Below are 17,673 nucleotides of genomic sequence, written 5' to 3' on the forward strand. Positions count from 1 at the left end.
TTTTCAACATAGTGAAAAGGTGTAGGTGGTTGCTTATCACAGCTCTCCCTACACAGCATAGGGAGAGCTGTGATAAGCAACAAGTATAAGCCCACATGTAGAAAATGCGCTTTACGTGGGCATTTCCTTTTAATGACACTTATTTTCTTAATTTCTACTGAACCACATTTCAGAGGGAAATATTGTACTTTAGTTTGACAGCGGAACTAATTGCTAGAGTTCACGTGGAGAACATGTAATCAACGATGAACACATTGTGCATTATTCCATGTTGAACTACCAAACAGTATAAACAAGTGTATGATCAGCTACATCACAATGCTGCCTTTAACACATCAGTAAAGTTTCAGAAATTAAATGAAATGTCCACTCCCCAAAAAATGTATCTATGTATTTTAAAGTAATCAGCCCGTAATTATAAGACGCCTTAAAGTAAAAACACACTTTAAAGCATTGAGGACATTGCGGGAATACCGTTAAACTCCTGTTGAACACAAACACACCCAAATACTAGTGAATTAAGAGGCTGTTTTTTCCCCCTTTATCTAACAGTGAGAGGCACGTGTGTTGAAAGAGTTAACCCCTCCTCGCGCAGCCACCCTGCAGAGAGAACTGGGCGGAGTTTGGGTTCACGCATAGTTTTTGTATGTTGAAGAGTCACAGCGTGTGTGTGTGTGTGTGTGTGTGTGTGTGTGAGGGAGAGAGAGAGACAGAAGGGGGATCAACATGGAAACCAGATTCGATACATTGTGAACTAGTCCCGATGTTTAACTGAAGAACCACCAGCTCCTAACTGACCGCGAACACGGGATTATTATGCCCAGCGCCAACGTGTCCGTGCGAAGTTTATCCGAAGTGGAGAAATACCTCAGCGGCCGGATGGTGAGTGTCATGTGAGTGTATTTTACAGCATCGGTGTGTCACGGACGCCGGGGTCCCGTACTGTACCAGCGGTGCATTGTTGTCTGTTGAGCCACACGTCATGTTTGTGAAACCAACGGCTGCGCCGTTTATAAGCTGCACATCTCCCCCTAACAAAGAGCCCGTGAGCCTGTGGTACATTCAGGTACCCAACGTCGAAAAACCCGCATTTATTTATGGAGATGTTTTAGTGGGAAGTGCAAGGCTGGTGCTGGAGTACTAAACCCTGGTCGGTATAATGTGATTGTCCACATATTTGACGGTATCCAAACGGGACAATGGTCGTTCTGTGCAGCCTAACAACGAGATTGGGATCGAAACGAACGATTATTTCCCGTATCGATGAATTTAATTCTATTGATTGTTGGATTTATTGTTCTATGAAATCTCATAAGCTTACCACAAGTGCCAAAGCCCAAGTCTTTGAATGGCTTGTTTTGGTCAACCAACAAACGATGTTCAGTTCAAGAAACACTTCAAGAAACACAATACTCAAATAAGTGAATTACTATTATATAATGATGTTCTGCCAATTGTTTGTTTGATTAATCAGCTTAATGTTCACAAGTTACCAGTGTTCGTGGTAATTGTTATGTAACAACATGGTAGTTCAGATCCAGTGCAAAGTACAACTATATGATATGAACAGTTCAGTTCTCCAGCATGCCAAGTAGCCCAACCGGCAAAAAGTACAAAGACCGACCAGTGCAAACAAGCCCGGTTCTGTTTCAGCTCTCTTTGAAATGTGCAGGTGCTGTTGGACTGTTGAAGTACCACCGAATGACCAAGTACAGTAACCCGGTCCTGTAATGAGTACTTGTGTTTTAAACTGAAACTGTTGATTTTGATGGGTGTTAATTCATCCTAATTCCTTCATGGCGGTGTTGTATTGCTCTCAATAAGAATTTATCTTCCAACCAAATATGATGGACAAAGTGTTTCACTTCCAGTACAATCAAATCTATTACAACAGAAACCAAGGCACTCATTGCAGTTGTTTGGTGTTGTTTTGTGGCTACTCGATGACTCAATGCCTGACCTTGTTTTTCAAGCCTACAAATTTAACCTGACCCCACCTTATAGTGGTGGCTCATGTTGTACAACCTGACGTTTAGGATATACGGTAACTTAGCAGATGTAGAAGGATTTTCTCTGAAATAAAACACAATTTAATCTTTTACTGAAAATACAACAGTTTTATTCCAGTGATCACATGCGCTTTACTACACTTAACACACTGTGATACTTGTATACGAAGTCTGTAATGAGTGAAGCATATGAATAGTGCGAATGTCTTGTACAACATTAATGCAAAGCCTGCTGCAAAGAGGGGATTGAAATCCCACAGAGACACGTCCTGACCTTATTTTATGTCTTTACACAGAAATGTAGTCAAGTCGTGCTTTAAAATATGTGCAACATACAACCACTGACTTAGAAAACAACCTTCAACACTACATGACAAGGTTTTGGGGGAAACCATCGAACCTTTTGACATTGTTAAAATCCCCTCATTTGCATTTAAAGCCAGGTGCTTTCAGGAACAGTGACACCGAGGAGAGGAATGCTCCGTCAGGCGTGTCTTGGGCAACCAGAAAGTCAGTCAGGTATCGTGCAGCAGGTTGTTTCTCTTCCGAGTATATTCATGAGCCTTCAGGGCTGCCACTCCTGTCACCGGTCTGCAGAGGGGAAGGGAGCTCAGCCAGCTTTTTCTTCATCCTGTTTAGCTTTTTCATAAAACTCCTCATGCTGCCATGTGAGCAATTGCAGATATGTTTGATAAAAAAACACTAACTCTTGAATGAAATCAATAATTTGTCCTCTGGAGTATAGCTTGAAAGATTTCCACACGTAGATAATTCAAGTAAACAATTACTTAAACCACCAACACAACATAATGGAACAACATAACGGACTGTGCTTTTCCTCCTTTTGTTGGCTGTGAATGACATTCCGGTTTTGTTCCTCAAAAAGCCATTGTGCAGCAGATATAGTGGGTTAGAGGCCAAAGATGATGCAACGCCCCAGTTTGAGTCTTTAACCCTCACTGGATGGCGGCTCTGTAGCCATTTATCAGTCTTTCCTCAACCGTATGCTCTACCTGGAGTGGTTCTCTAAGATTAATGTCACCAGACAACACATCAGTATGAATACTAACCTTTTAATATGCTATGTTCTGTTTGTTGTGAACGATTTACTGGCAAATATTGTCTCTTTTTTTGTTATCTCATTTCTTAAGGTCCATTGAGTGCATTGAATACAGCAGCATATTTGTCTTAATTGAATCCCATTCAATACTTTCTCAGTCTACGGGGAGTGTTAATGGGCTATTGATTTACTCCTGGACCAGCTTGTCTGTGAGATAATAGCGAATTACGTCTTAAGCAATTCCCTCCACTGAATTCACATGGATTAGTCATTCAGGAAACTCAAGACTTCGAACTCTGCTACTTTTATTTGCTCGGTTATTTTGAGGACGCATACTGTTTGGCCTCAAACGAGAGGTTTTGCAATCAAAGTTTTGCCGCAAAGGCAGCTGTGGGATGCAGATGAGAGGAGGAGGAGGAGAAGTTGGGTCAGCTTTCGGACTCTACAATCAAAGATGTGCTCCCTGTCGCTCTCCCTCTCTGGGTTTCTTCCCGTTTCCCTGTGAGCTCTGAGTGAGAGAGTGTCTGTATCCATGAGGATCAGCTGGAGGGAATACCAATCAGCACCGCAGGCTTCTTCCCCTCTGTGGCTCTGTTCTCTGCTGAAGGGACGGTTTTGTTCCATCTCAATGAGTGTGCCAGCTCTATTGCCCCGTGTGTGTGTGTGTGTGTGTATTTATTTGAGGTGAATCGGGGCAATGAGAGAATAAGCCTATCCACCATAGCCTCATAATTTTTAAGAAACTTCCTCAGATCAATGCAAGCACCTGTGCGTTCGTAGCTTCACTCGTCTGAATGCCTGCATGACCTGTGAACTGATGGTTACAGCTGCGATTGTGAGCACTTGCAAACATTACTTCCTCGTAACGGGGACAATGCCTTCCTGTTTGCGTAATAAAAATGACTGCGGTGTTAATAACACCTCTCCTTAACAGAGCGCCACAGCGAGTTTAGCGAGAAACAGGCTCAGTTTCTGCTAATTCTTCAGCCAGCATTCATTTCACTGATACTGCCGTGGGCAGATGAGCGGAAGGTCTATTTTTGCATGAAAAATGGAATCATTGATCCAAGAGAGAGCACACTGCAGTGCAAGATAAGCAGCATCTGCAGTTTCTCTCCCTTCCCCCCCTCCCCCCCCACAGATTTGTTGCTAAGATGTGGACGGATTTCTCAGGCAGAACAGCACACAGCTCTCCCTTGTTGGGCTCTAAGATTGAGGCTAATGCAGTTGGATCTTTATGGTATGCTGTCTAGCGAGGTCAGAGCGTATTAAATGGGTCACGGTGTTGGACAGACGCTGTTCGCTATGTAGGGCAGCGTGGGGGACGGGGCTCAAACAGGGCTGAGGTGTGAGAGGGAGGCACACAGGGCCCCCTGTAGATCCTGTTGCTGGCGATGAAGATGATGATGATTGGGATGATGTGTGCTCCTGTGCTGTGCTTTGGGATCATCCTCCCTTTTGTTTTATTCCTGTCCTCTTATATGTTTCAGTTTATGTGGCTCTCTCCCTCTTTGTCTCCGACTTTCGGTCTGTCTCTCGTCTTCTGCTCCACTCACACACTAATATCAATGGGTGAGTCAAACAGCAGTGGGCGTACACGCCTGGCATCCGTAATTTCAAAGACAACATCTTCTCACATTGATAGTGATAAACCGGATTTTGAGCACATGATCAGACAGATGGGTCTCTCACACAGCTCAGCTTATACATCTCAGAAGAAGAGCAGAACATTTTTATTAGCATGAGTCTAATTAATTTAGCAGAGCCACTGATCCAGAGACACCCTCAGATTCCTTCAGCAGTTAGTCAGCGTGGGTAGAAATCTTGAGTAGCAGCAGCGGCGGAAGAAATCGGCTTGTTCATTTTCGTATGAAAAAATAGTCGGATGTCGTAGTTGTTTTGGGGTTTGAGTGTGTGTGAAGCATCTGGGTGGTGTTATTTGTGTTATCTGAGCTGCTCTCATGAATCAGGCTTCATCCTGCCAAAAGCCATCTTGCTTGTATAAGAGAAAGCTTACGCCCATCATTCCAGCTGTGTAATACAGTTTAGCTCGACATGTACGACTCCAGGTGCTTTTGCTTCAGGCCTCAGCAGTACGGCCAGTAAGGTCACAACTTAATCTGGTTTACGCTCATCCCGTATCTATGACATCACAGCACCTGAGGCAATAAACGTCCCTGTGACTCTGTGTTTGAGAGAATATTGAACATTGAATAAAGTTAAGGTTGGTGGTGGAAGAACGCCTGAGGAGCCAGCTCCGTTCCTGTACTGCATACAGTCTAAGCTGTCTGGTCCAACAAGGCAGCGCTTTGTGTTTGTTGTTTGAAAACTAAAACGATTGATGAGTAATATGAGCAACATACACACAAGCTTTCCCTACACCTCCTCCTTTTGTGACAAAACAGGTTTGACAAAAGGTCGGCTTGTTTGTGAAACTTATTGTTTCAGCAAGAGATATTGCATGCGCTCTTATCGGGCGCAGGGCTCCTCAGGCTATACGTCAGACCAGTGAATCCATATGCAGTAGCTCGCGCATCAGAGTCCTGCACAGAGCAGAGGTAGGACATGACAAAGTGTGCTTTTTTCTCCTCAGACAAAAAGTCCTGTGTTCAAGAAGGACAGATGCCAGAGAGTGGGATGAGGACAGAGGCTGAAGTACCCAAGGCATGCTTGTAGAAAGAAGCATAGCCTTCTCTGGTTACAAACTAAACATAAATAAGTATGTAATATGTATGTACAGTATAATTATAGGCACCGTAATAATACAATTAATATGTTACATGTACAAACAAGAGTTTACAGTCATGATAGCAGTTTGTTAAAGCTGTACTTGCTTTAAGCAAATGCTAGTGCTAGCATGGTAACATGCTGTTTAGCAGGTATATTGTTTACCACGTTTGCCATCTTAGTTTAGCATGTTAGCATGCTAACATTTGCTCACATGTGCAGGGATGAGGTATTTTTGTCGATCCCGGAAGTTAGCATCGCCTTCGTATGAAGTCAGTGGGTTTTTTGAATAGGTTTTTAAATAAAAAAATAAAATAAAAAAAAAGGTCTGTGGTTAGCTTAAAAGATTCTAACGTTTTGTACTACGACATAAAATACGGCAATACATTTTTCACTCATTAGTTTTGAAGCTTGTACGTGTCTTTAAAATGTCAGTTGCTAACGAGTGGCTAAATGAGAGGACAAAACTTCATCATGGCGAACCCCTTTAGCTTAGTCGTGGTGACGTGTAGTCCTGTGACCGTGGTGTAGTTCACTCATGAAAGGGCTGTTCATTTGTGAAGATTATCTTGCTGAACCAAACTTGTAAGTGTCATAAATGCTTGTTTGTCACAACACAAGTTTATTTTCTGCATTAATCCAAATTCCAATGCAAAATCCCATTGGCTTTTTGTCGTGTGCAAAACTGCAAACTCACTTCCAGGTTTTAGGACTCATTCCTGCAGCACACTATTTGCACTGAACCCTAAATACAGCTGAGGATGAAATGAACGACATTAGTTCTGCAAATATTGGAGAAATTCTAATTTTGACCACCTGATGGTGTTAAAGGAAAAGTCAGAGGATCTTTGAAGGTATTAGGATTCATCCTCTGGGGAACGCGAATGTCTGAGCAAAATTTCAATCCATTGTAAAATGATAGTCCATCCCATAGTTGATGTATGTCGTCTGGACAGACAGACAGACAGACATGTCTGTTAGCATGGCTAACAACAAGTATAGAGCAGTTTCTGTGTTGCACATTATAGTGAAACCACATTCTAGAATAAATGTGCGAGATCATGAATCAAATTCATGCTCAATGGCATCACCCTCACAAACAAGTTTGACGAGTTGATTGAGTGAGTGAGTGAGGTTACTCACAGCAACAACAACAAGTAAACTGGTTTGACAGAGCAATAGTCCCCCTGAGGGAGAATGTGTTTTTGTTACTTTGTGTGTGCACACCAGTGTACCTCATATTTATTCACTCTATTCTTGGTAAACACTGTCTTGAGTTCCACCTGACGGGGAACTCTAGATGCATTGGTCGATTGTAAAGGGACTTAGATTGCAATATGTAACCATTGCGTGGTGATGGGGAAATGCTAAGCAGGATTCAGCTGTGAGTCTGCCTGTGTTAGCTGTTTAGTTGCTTCGAACTAGTCGTATTATGTTCGTTAAGGATTAGTGCAGCTTTGTACAGCCCATTGTGTTTGCTTGAGCAGCTTACACCTCCTGTCATTACACTGGTGTTCAAGTGTGATCAACCAGCAAGATTTGGTGGCTTGTTGGGCCCACCGGTACATTGCAGTGACATTACCGTTACAGTCTAAAAATGCTGCTCTGAAACCTAATTCAATTCTGTCTTCACATCTCTCCTCAGTTTCCTCTTTATGTAAGGTCGTTTGGTTTCCTGTCATAGTTAATCTTGTCATATTTATTCTGTTTCACTTCCTCAAGTCTACAGCAGACTATGCCCGACAGTAAACTATTAACACTTTCAGTCAGAAACAGACTGTAATTTGGAGGCTTTATCCCAAAAATGGTGATTTACTGTAAAACTAGGGGACTATGTCTGGGAAAGGGATTTCCTGAGCCGTGTGGCCTTGTGTGACATTTGTTCTGACCTACTTAAAATGTGCACGCTCTACTTCTTTCACACACATTCATGACTGTTGTCTGAATTTTGTCATCTGTGTAATCTGTGTGCTATACTGTACATAAACAGGATTAAATTCTGGATCCTAAAACATATCAGATGTGTCAAATAAGAGCATTACATACACACACCCAGATGGTCTCACTGTGGCAATAGCAGGAAAGCTGAATAGAGCAGAACTAAGGACTCGCTGTGTAGAATTACTGTAAATAAAGAGGAAGCTCAGAAACGTCCAAAAAAAACATTAAAGTGAACTTGAGAAAAAAATAGAATGTTTGTTGAAAATGTCCATTGTTCTGAAGAGCTACTTAGCAGCGGCCACGGCCTGCAGTTGCACAAATATTGTTTGCAATGCAATTGAAGATGGTAATGGGCAGTTGAAGATGTCCACCTTCATTTTACCTTTTTAAATGGGGCATTTACATAAGCAAACCTGTCTCTATAAAGAATCTGATGGTTCTGTGAGATAAAATAAAAAAGTGGATGATAAACAAGAGGAATGATTGCCATTTTTCTTGAGGCACTCGCAGCGAGAAGGTTTGGGATTTGATGCCCAGCCTGGGCAGGGCATGGCCTTTGCGTGTGGAGTTTGTATGTTGTCCCTGTGTTTGTGTTCCTCCGGGTTCTCATGTTTCCTCCCGCCACCAAAACATGTATTCCCTCCCCGGCCGCTGTGAATGGGGGGTTGCATAAGGAAGGGCATCCAGTATAAAACCTATGCCAAATCAAATATGTGGATCATGAAATCTGATTCCCACACCGGATTGGTTGAGGTCCGGGTTATTAACTAGAAATAAATGGAAAACCTGCTGGGGCAACTTCTTACGGGAACAGCCGAAGGAGGAAGAGTTGTTGTTTACCTTTTCCAGATGGCTTGTTTTGCTACTTAAACAAATTTCCATAGAATGAGATTATCCCTGCAAATGCTCCACATCCAATGCAGTATCTGTATCTGATTGTTGTTTCTCCTCCTTGTAGGACCGGAGTACTGAGGGCAGTTCCCTGAGCATCTCTGGGTCGATGCGTCGGGGTTCTTCAGAGAACAATCTTGACCTGGATCTGAGTGACGGAAGTCCTGGTGCTGCTCTGGGCTCCGAGGTCCAGCGTAGTCGTTCTTGCTTGGACAGCCTCCAGCAAAAGATCCTGAAAGTCACGGAGCAGATGAAGATAGAGCAGACGGCCCGGGACGAGAACGTGGCCGAGTACCTGAACCTGGTGAACAGTGCGGACAAGCTGCAAGTAGGGCGCATCAAGCAGGTGTTTGAGAAGAAGAACCAGAAGTCAGCTCAACACATTGCCCAGATGCAAAAGAAGCTGGAGCAGTACCATCGAAAGATGAAAGACAGTGAAACCCACCACAGCCCATCCCCTCGCCCGTCCACTGTCAAACACAGCACTTTACCCAGGGAGTCTCCCAGAGAGCTGCTGAAAGACATGACCGGCAGTGGCCGACACCCGACCATGGACAAGATCAAGACCATTGGCCCAGGTGTTTCGCTCTCCCCTCCTTTCTTCTTCAGCAAGCCCAGAGAGTTCGCCAACCTCATCAGGAACAAGTTTGGCAGTGCTGACAACATCGCCCACCTCAAGACCACTCTGGATGCTTCCTCACCGCTGCCCACTCACAGTGCAGGAAAGGGGCTGAGCAGCAGCACCTCTATGGTGGGCAAGCCCAAGTATCCCAGTGATGATGAGTGCTCCTCAGGGAGCGCTTCCATTTCAGCAGACAGTAACGGGAACCCGGCGGCGGGAGGGGTGTCAGCGGGGCAGGTGCCGGGCCAGCAGGCCGGGGGAGGCGGCCAGAGCGGACTGGCCCTGAGCCTGGAGGAGGTGAGGGAGATCAAAGACGCCCAGAGCCAGCTGGAGGAAGACATTGAGGAGATAAAGGCTCAGTTCAAGAGAGAGTATGGCATCATCAGCCAAACACTGCAGGAAGAGAGATACAGGTATGTTTATTATTACTACACTTTTCATTGTCCTTCAATGACACAGCACCACCATAGAATTTCATATACAGTACATTCAAAACTGCCTGTAAATTATAATTTCTAACTAATATTTCTGCGCCGTCTCCCAGATTTGAGGGTTTAGAAGACCAACTGAACGACCTGACAGAGCTTCACCAACACGAGATGACTGATCTGAAGCAGGAACTGGCCAGCATCGAGGAAAGGGTAGCCTACCAGGCACATGAAAGGGCCAGGGACATTCAGGTATATAATTGTGGATCTAGTGCTGAAGCTCATCTAACATCTGTTAATAAGGCTATTGTCACTGGGCATTATCATAGGTGATTGTATTACCGGTAGTTGTCTTCGTGTAATGGCTCCCTTCATCAGATAACACAGTCTATTTTGTCAATTGACATTTATGTTCTCTGTTCTTGTTCCTCTCTGCTGATACATAATCCATCTTCGTAATTGAAGATTAAAACGTCAGAAAAATGCCCTTTAGCCATTTGTGGAGACCCTCAAAGTCTCTCTCTGTCTTTCTTAGGAGGCTCTGGAGTCGTGTCAGACGCGAGTATCCAAGCTGGAGCTTCAGCAGCAGCAGCAGCAGACGGTCCAGCTCGAGAGCCGCGACGCCCGAGTCCTGCTGGGGAAGTGCATCAACATCATGCTGGCCATCATCACCGTCATCCTGGTGTGTGTCTCCACTGCGGCCAAGTTTGCTGCTCCAATGATGAGGAGCCGGCACCACGTAGTGGCTACCTTCCTGGGAGTTTGTTTTTTGACCATTTTCTGGAAGAACTGGGACCGTTTACAGTACGCCATAGACAGCTTGCTGGTGCCTGCCTGATAGTGATGAGTGCACACAGATAATAATACTGCAGAAACATGGACGCGCTCTGTTGTCAGGATAGGACTATCTAAGAGGATTGGTTGTACAATCGTCAGAAGACACGATCGCCACGCATTTACAGAGGCCATTGTTTTTTAGTCAGAATGAAATTCCATTTTTTTTCTTGTCTAGAACTTGAATGTATGTTGCTAACAATTTCAATTTAACCTTTTAAAATACTATTTATATAACAGCACATTTTGGTACATCTCCAAGCATCGCTATGAATCTTCACAAGACATTAATAGGCGATTCAAGGATCAACAAGGGTGGAGAGGAGTGCACATGAGACTCACTCTTGATTATTCTTTCTCATTTTGTTTCAGGTCAATTTTAACATCTATCAAACTGAAAACATTGCACACACACACACATACACGTACATACACACACACACACACAAAACCTCAAGCTTGGTATCTTGTTTGCCACAGTTATGAAATGCTAATGAAACCCTTGGAGGTATAGTTGTACATTTTGGGAAATAAGCTTATTCGTTTTCCTGCCAAAAGTTAGATGAGACGATCAATACCATTGATATCTGTACAGTGAATGTGAAGCTACTGCCAGCAGACAGTTAGCTTAGGTTAGCATAAACACTGAAAACATTACAAACAGGGGGAGCCAGTTAGCGTGGCTCCCCCTGTTAATCTTCGCACAAACCAATGTGTAGAGAAGGACATGTTGTTTTTAAACTCTAGGTTTTGGTTTTGTTTTCAGAGGTTCAGAGGTACACAAAGATGCATTTTTTACCATTGCACAGAGACAGGCGAGCTATTTCCCCCCCGTTTTAGTCTTTATGCTAAGCTAAGCTAACTGGCTACTGGTTGTAGCTTCATATAGCTTTCATGTTTAGCATACAGACATGAGAGTGGTATCAATCCTCAAATCTAACTCTGAAATAAATCAAGGCATATTTCCCCAAATGTTAAACTGTTCTTTGAATTGAAGAATCTACAGGCTGAAGCACCGAGGCAATGGACAACCTGTTTTTTTTATTTCTTATTGCCTTGTGTGGTCAGTCATTCCTTAAAGTTTTTTTTTCTGTTTACTCTTCCTGATGTTTAAAGTGCAATATGTTTGATTTGTAAGAGCTCTGTTTTAAATATGTTTATTTTCGGAGTGAATGTTTTTACGTGGATGTTTTACAGTGACAGGGGGCTGCTGCTGTTGGGGTCGGGTGTGGAAATGTCATTAATGTTGGCATGAGAGATCCATAACCACTGAAGCTGCTGCTGGACTCTTATAAGACCAGCTGTCTTCTCTCTGAAGGGCCAAAACTCAATCCCACTGCATTACCGCGCTGGTAGCATGGAAATATCAACGACAACCAGGCCATCTCCCCAGTGCAGGCACACACACGCACACACACCCAAACGACACACAGCAGTCCAGAGGCTCTCTTTATGTCTTAAGAGTGTGATTTTTGTCTTTTCCTAATAATATGATTGCGAGGCTATGGGTTTATACTGTGATACAGGGCCTTTTTTCGAAGAAGCAACGAAGAGCCTTCAGTACTCAGAATCTCATGTCTGATGATCTGTGATGATCTACGAGCCAATTGTTGACTGAGTGATGTGTTCTTTCACGTTTGTCTCACGAACATTGCCTATGATGATCTCAAGTGAAGCCACGGACCACTTTTTAAAATGTTTGTCTGCCATAATAACACGTTTATGTTTGTCGTCTACCAACTGTATGTTTTATTTTGTTAGTGTTTTGACATATTTGGGGAAGTTTTACCCACAGATCTGGTTTACATTCTATTTTCATCTCTGGTGCACTACGTGATCAATCAGTTGTATTTACATGCATTACGTGCCTTTGTCTGACACTTTCTGTTAAATTAAACAAGACTTTTTAATCAACCTGTGACTCATGTTTGGCATGGAGTTGTTTGGTGATTTGTCGTTGTATTCGTCATGTGATTCCTATTTTTCGTACACATTTCAGGATCCAGAAGTCTCAGTAGAGTGCAGACAACAGCCAGAAAACCATAGATTACTTCACCCAGTTGCAATTAGTGTAAATAAGGAAACAGACGGAAGTTTATTAACTCAGTGAAACTTCCTGAGGGTATCCTATTTGCATTCACAGTAGATTTCTTGATTTTCATTTTAGAAATTTGTACCAGAAGAATTGACCTCATAAAAACGTACCCGCATACAGTTTCTAACAAGTTACACTCAACATGAACACCACAAATATTTGCTCTTCTTTTACTGCTACACACTTTCTCCTTCTTCACCACCAGAGGGTGTAGGCGCCACACTGTTGTCACGTTAGAGACCAAGAAAACATATTGGAAGGCTGCAGCATCTTCCACAGCCTTCATGGTACCAACCAGGATTTATATGTAAATTATTCATTCTGTCAAAATCCATGCCACTACTTCACACAAACAGTAAGACTAACATCAGAGGACAAGAGACAACAGCGTCATGTGCCAGTAATATCACAAGCAATGTGTAAGAGTCGCGCCCTCTGCTGTTGTAACAAATTAACATTGAAGCTACAGTTTTTTAACACATTTCTACAATTTTCTAGAGCGCACAGCTCTATTGCAGCATGCAGTATGTTTTCATTAACACAAAATCTAGGTTATATTGTATTCCGTGCTGTGAACAGAAATTATTTCTGCAGACTGTAACTGTGACTGGTGTGTCTCCCATCAGGGTGGATTTTGGTACCCAGGATGCTGATGATTATAGAGAGAGGTATTAAATTCAATTACAGTCCCCTTAATGATCCCTCAGCCAAGTTGGCACAACACGCAACAGCACAGCTCCAACAATATACCACAGATACAATAATAAGTAATGACATGCATGTCATGTTTCACATCACCTTCAAATAACAGATAACATGTCACACGTACTCAACAACACAGCAGCACCAACATTACATATCCAGACAAAAAGAAAGCCCATGCGCTGTTAAACTCAGCAGCACTGCAATATGGGTCACCTGGCACAGCGGTGTGGTTCATTCTGCCTGCGTAGTGCCTGCCTGCATGCCAAATAGAAGCACAGACACACGCTGAGATACAGGAACAGGGATGTGGATGATAGACAGATGGCTTAACTGGGGATCTTTGGCACTCACACAGTGTTCCTCTACTTTATAGGAGTTTAAGTTTAAGATTGGAAATGTGAGCTGCGTGCAAATACCTGTGTGTGATGTGTGTGTGTGAGAACGGTTGGTGTTTTTTTTTTGTGGAGCAACTAAGGGCATCTGGGGAAAAGAAATACGCCGATTGGTGTGACGCAGAGATCCTGACTAACACACACAGCAACACAGACACCCACACGCTCGTGCGCACACACACACACACACACACGCACACACACACATAGGCTTAAAAATGGGGATTATGAGCTATATTTGTAGGTGTGAACTGAGAGCATCATTCTCTTTCCCGATCTCGCTCTCTTCTATGTGAAATTGAAAAGTGAGCGCTTCCCTTTGATGTGCGCTCCGATCCTGTGTGTTTTCCATTGAGCTCTCTCGTGTGGCTCCTGGAGCTCGTTGGCCCATTCACTGGGCTCCATAATGAGCTGCTAATTATCCCAGGACCTCATCAAATCTCTTTGGGCTCCACAGCTAAGCCTCCTCCTCACATAGGTTGGCATGGCGACCGTAGGGGATGGGACCTGCATGGATGAGGCCATCAAAAGGACCGCCGCAGCCTCACTCCCGCTCTCTTCTTCTGAGGGGGCGTGAGAGGGACACATTGCTATTCAAAAGAGAGAGTGGGAAATGTGTGGTTAGAATATCTTTAAGCATGGAGGGTTTTACATTTTGGGAGTGTTTGTTCTGTGTGTGCTTATGAATACATATGTGAGTGTTGTGTGTGTGTTTCAGTCACCGAGTGCATGAACTCACATTATGGGAACGTTTTGACCTCTCTGGCGACTTCCACATTGATTTAGACTCCTCTGGCAGCGCTGGGCCCTTCCCATTTCCTGTTTATGGTGTCATGGAAACAGGCCATGTTCCCTTCCTCTGCCTTTGCACTATAACATAAAAATATACCAAGAATATTATTATATATATATATATATATAAATTTTTGCATATATTCCATCCAGCAAGGAGCCACAGTCTCATCCCTCAGCGGGCACAAGATCTGCAGCTGTGACGCTGCAACGTCTGTGACCAGAATTAGAACCTCCAGTAACAAATACACAGAAACCGCCGGTGGAAAATTCCAGATTTAAGGCAACATTTATCACCAAGGTCTTCATATAAATCACCTCTTAAAATGCCCTAAATCAAATGCACCTTCCAATTTCCTTTAGTTGCTCGGCAACCACAGAGCGCCCCAGTGATGCTCGTAGTCAAAGGCTGCATGGCAGCCTCGTGGCGTGAAGAGGATTGTGGGGTGAATCACTGTCTTCTATGGCTCTGAGGTTCCATTACATGGCCAGCCGACAGTGACAATGATACACTGTCACTAGAGAGTAATTATACAGCATGTTGTTTCCTCTGGGGTATCCACTAGCAAATGATGTTAGCCTAATGCGTGTACAAGCAGCTGGACGAGCAGTCAACATTATAAACAGTGGAACTGATTTGAAATATGAAACAACATATGGTACTTTTGCTTTGAGCAACAATAGTTAAATTTTTCTCTGTCCATCAACGTCTTTGAATTCTATTCTATTGAAGGTTTTCATGCCATATGTGATGTCTGCGTTTAGGCCTCTTTTCTTTAGAGCTGTACTAGCTGTACGTTATATTTCAAGTACTGCCTGTGTCAAGTTTTTCACAACTTCCTTTAAGACAAAAGACACAACAATTGGCCATTTGGTGCCCTGAGGTAGTTTTACTAGTAGTTGTATAGCTTTACATCGTTGGTAATCCAGTATGATTGTACTATATCTGTTCTGAAGTTGTTTGCATGCTTTTTGCTGTTTTTCTTTTAATTCTTAACATCAACCTGCCCAGATAAAAATTTGCCTTTATTAAAAAAGTGAACAAACAAGAGTCTGCAGCTAGCTGCTCTGTGAGGATGTTCTGATGCTGCAGAACTGAGGTGATGGGAATGTCATGTTTCGAAGGTCTTTGCTTATGACCCAAAGGAAATTGAAAATTTGCCCTGACGATGGTGCTGGAGGAAAAGTCAGGGGATCACTCATTTTATTCATCAGGCACACAAATTCAACGCATAATCATGTTCATGGTCCACATTTTTGTGCAAATCCATTTTGAACACTGCCATCGAAGCATTGCAAGTATGTTAAAAAACAACAACTGTTGGCCCTTTGTGTGTTTGCGTCTGTGTGTGTCCATTTGACTTACGTCAATTACAGGCACACATTCCTGAGGTCTGTACTCTAGCTGTGGGCGTATGACTTGTTGAAAACAAAGACCACAGTATGAGTGGAGAGATTCCCTGCGTATGACCTCACACTCTGTTGGACAGCTCTGTGTTATGAGCAAACGGCTCATCACTTACACTCTCATGGTAGATACTTGGGGGGGGGGCGGCATTCAACAATCATCTCAGTTTGAACCAAACAGTGGGAATAATTTTAGTGTTCGACCATATAGTCTAATCTGGTATCTGCATTCTTCTGCCCTACAACCAGGATTCTGCCACACTGGAGGGACACAGGTGGATTGAAGCCAGATGTTGTCAGCTCATTATCAACACTTTGTCAGCCAACTCTCTTCACAGCTTGTTCTTCTTCCTGTGTGTGTGTGTGTGGGGGGGGGGGGGGGGGGGGGCTGTTATTGTGTGTGTTAAGGAGACTGTAGGACGACATCAAGTTGTAAGATGCCACCATGCACAGCGTCGCTGTCTAGGGATCATAGCACCCCGAGGTAAAGCTGAGCAGAGCCACACCAAAGCAAAAAAGAAGTGCTTATAAGAGGACATCAATTCCCTTTATCCATTGTTACTTGTTGTCCCTGAGCAATCACTGGCTGTTTATCACAGCTACAAACAACCACATGTCGAGACTCAGACTTTCTGCGTCTTTCTATTTCAGTTACACTAACTTCTGTTTTTTTTGGGTTTTTTTCCATTTCCTCTTTCAGGTGTCGGCTTGTTCAATGTGAGTGTGTGTGTGTGTGTGTGTGCGTGTGTGTGTGCGTGTGTGTTTGTGTACATCTGTATTCACTTCCTGCTCTTTGAGAGTGCTGTGATAGGAATATCCTACTGGGCCAGCGAACGGTTAAGCCTGGCCCTCCTTTCCCCTCTCTCTCTCCCTCTCCCTCTCCCTCTCTCTCTCTCTCTCTCTCTCTCTCTCTCGCTCTCTCTCTCTCTCTACACTGGCATATTTTAAGACTGTTTCACGGCACACCTCACTGTTCTGGCTCCTTACGTAGGCCTGCCGCACAGAAGTTGCCAGATGTGATAGCGGTTGAGAAAGAAAGAGGTGAGAGACAGAAAGGCATGTGTGTGAAAGGATGTGATGAAAATGGAGGGTGTGTGAATATGTTTCAGATGCTGTTTATAGTGTAAGAGCCACTGTTCATTGGCAGTAAACAGAGAGAGAAAGAGAGTCAGCAAGGGGAGGAAATGAACAATGGACGGGAAGTGATCAGTAATCTGCTGTGCTAGCTGTCAGCCTCCATTACAACAGCCTGTCTGGACCTCATTATAGGTAAATTCATTTGGCTTAGGGGCCAAACATACACGAGGGTTTGAGGAAGTGTGTGTGTGTGCAGGAAAACACGAATGAATGGTGAACGCTGCAGGAAGCAAAAGACAGTAGAGTTTGCATATGTTTTGGTGGTGTGATCCTCTGAACTCTTTTTGGAAACCTATGTTGTTTGTTGCAGAAATGCTCACAAGTCATTTTTTTAACAAGTCCAAGTCAAGTCTCAAGACTCTTATGGTTGTACCGGTAATCAGCATTCATGCCATCCGGTCTGCTTAGAACACTGCAAGAAATACAATGCATGTACTGCATCCTTTGATCACTTATATGATATATGTATAGGTATATGATCACTTTAAAAAGGCTATTTACATTATACATTACATACACTATACACACAAGCCTCTCAAACCCAGAGATGCTCACAAGTCATTTTTTGCAAGTCTCAAGTCGCTGTGCGCAACTTAAGTGTCCAAGTCCCCGTCACTGGTTTGTTGTCTCATA

General features: G+C 43.5%; 1 protein-coding gene across 1 annotated transcript; it reads left to right on the forward strand.

The window, feature by feature from the left end:
* Positions 1-706: 706 nt before the first annotated feature.
* Positions 707-12,385, forward strand: LOC306797205 (transmembrane and coiled-coil domain protein 3-like). The gene is made up of 4 exons (XM_079296441.1): positions 707-882; positions 8,696-9,663; positions 9,795-9,930; positions 10,214-12,385. Exons 1-4 carry the CDS (start codon positions 817-819, stop codon positions 10,514-10,516), a joined length of 1,473 nt encoding a protein of 490 aa, XP_079152567.1. The 5' UTR covers positions 707-816; the 3' UTR covers positions 10,517-12,385.
* The last annotated feature ends 5,288 nt before the right edge of the window (positions 12,386-17,673 follow it).

Source organism: Melanostigma gelatinosum (genome assembly GCF_949748355.1).
Source record: "Melanostigma gelatinosum genome assembly, chromosome: 1".
NCBI lineage: Eukaryota > Metazoa > Chordata > Actinopteri > Perciformes > Zoarcidae > Melanostigma > Melanostigma gelatinosum.

Bases quoted from the DNA above. Each gene is read 5' to 3' on its own strand.
- LOC306797205 (XM_079296441.1), top strand. From the start codon at position 817: ATGCCCAGCGCCAACGTGTCCGTGCGAAGTTTATCCGAAGTGGAGAAA. The intron at 9,664-9,794 runs GTATGTTTATTA...GCCGTCTCCCAG, and splicing joins CTGCAGGAAGAGAGATACAG to ATTTGAGGGTTTAGAAGACC. The intron at 9,931-10,213 runs GTATATAATTGT...TGTCTTTCTTAG, and splicing joins AAAGGGCCAGGGACATTCAG to GAGGCTCTGGAGTCGTGTCA.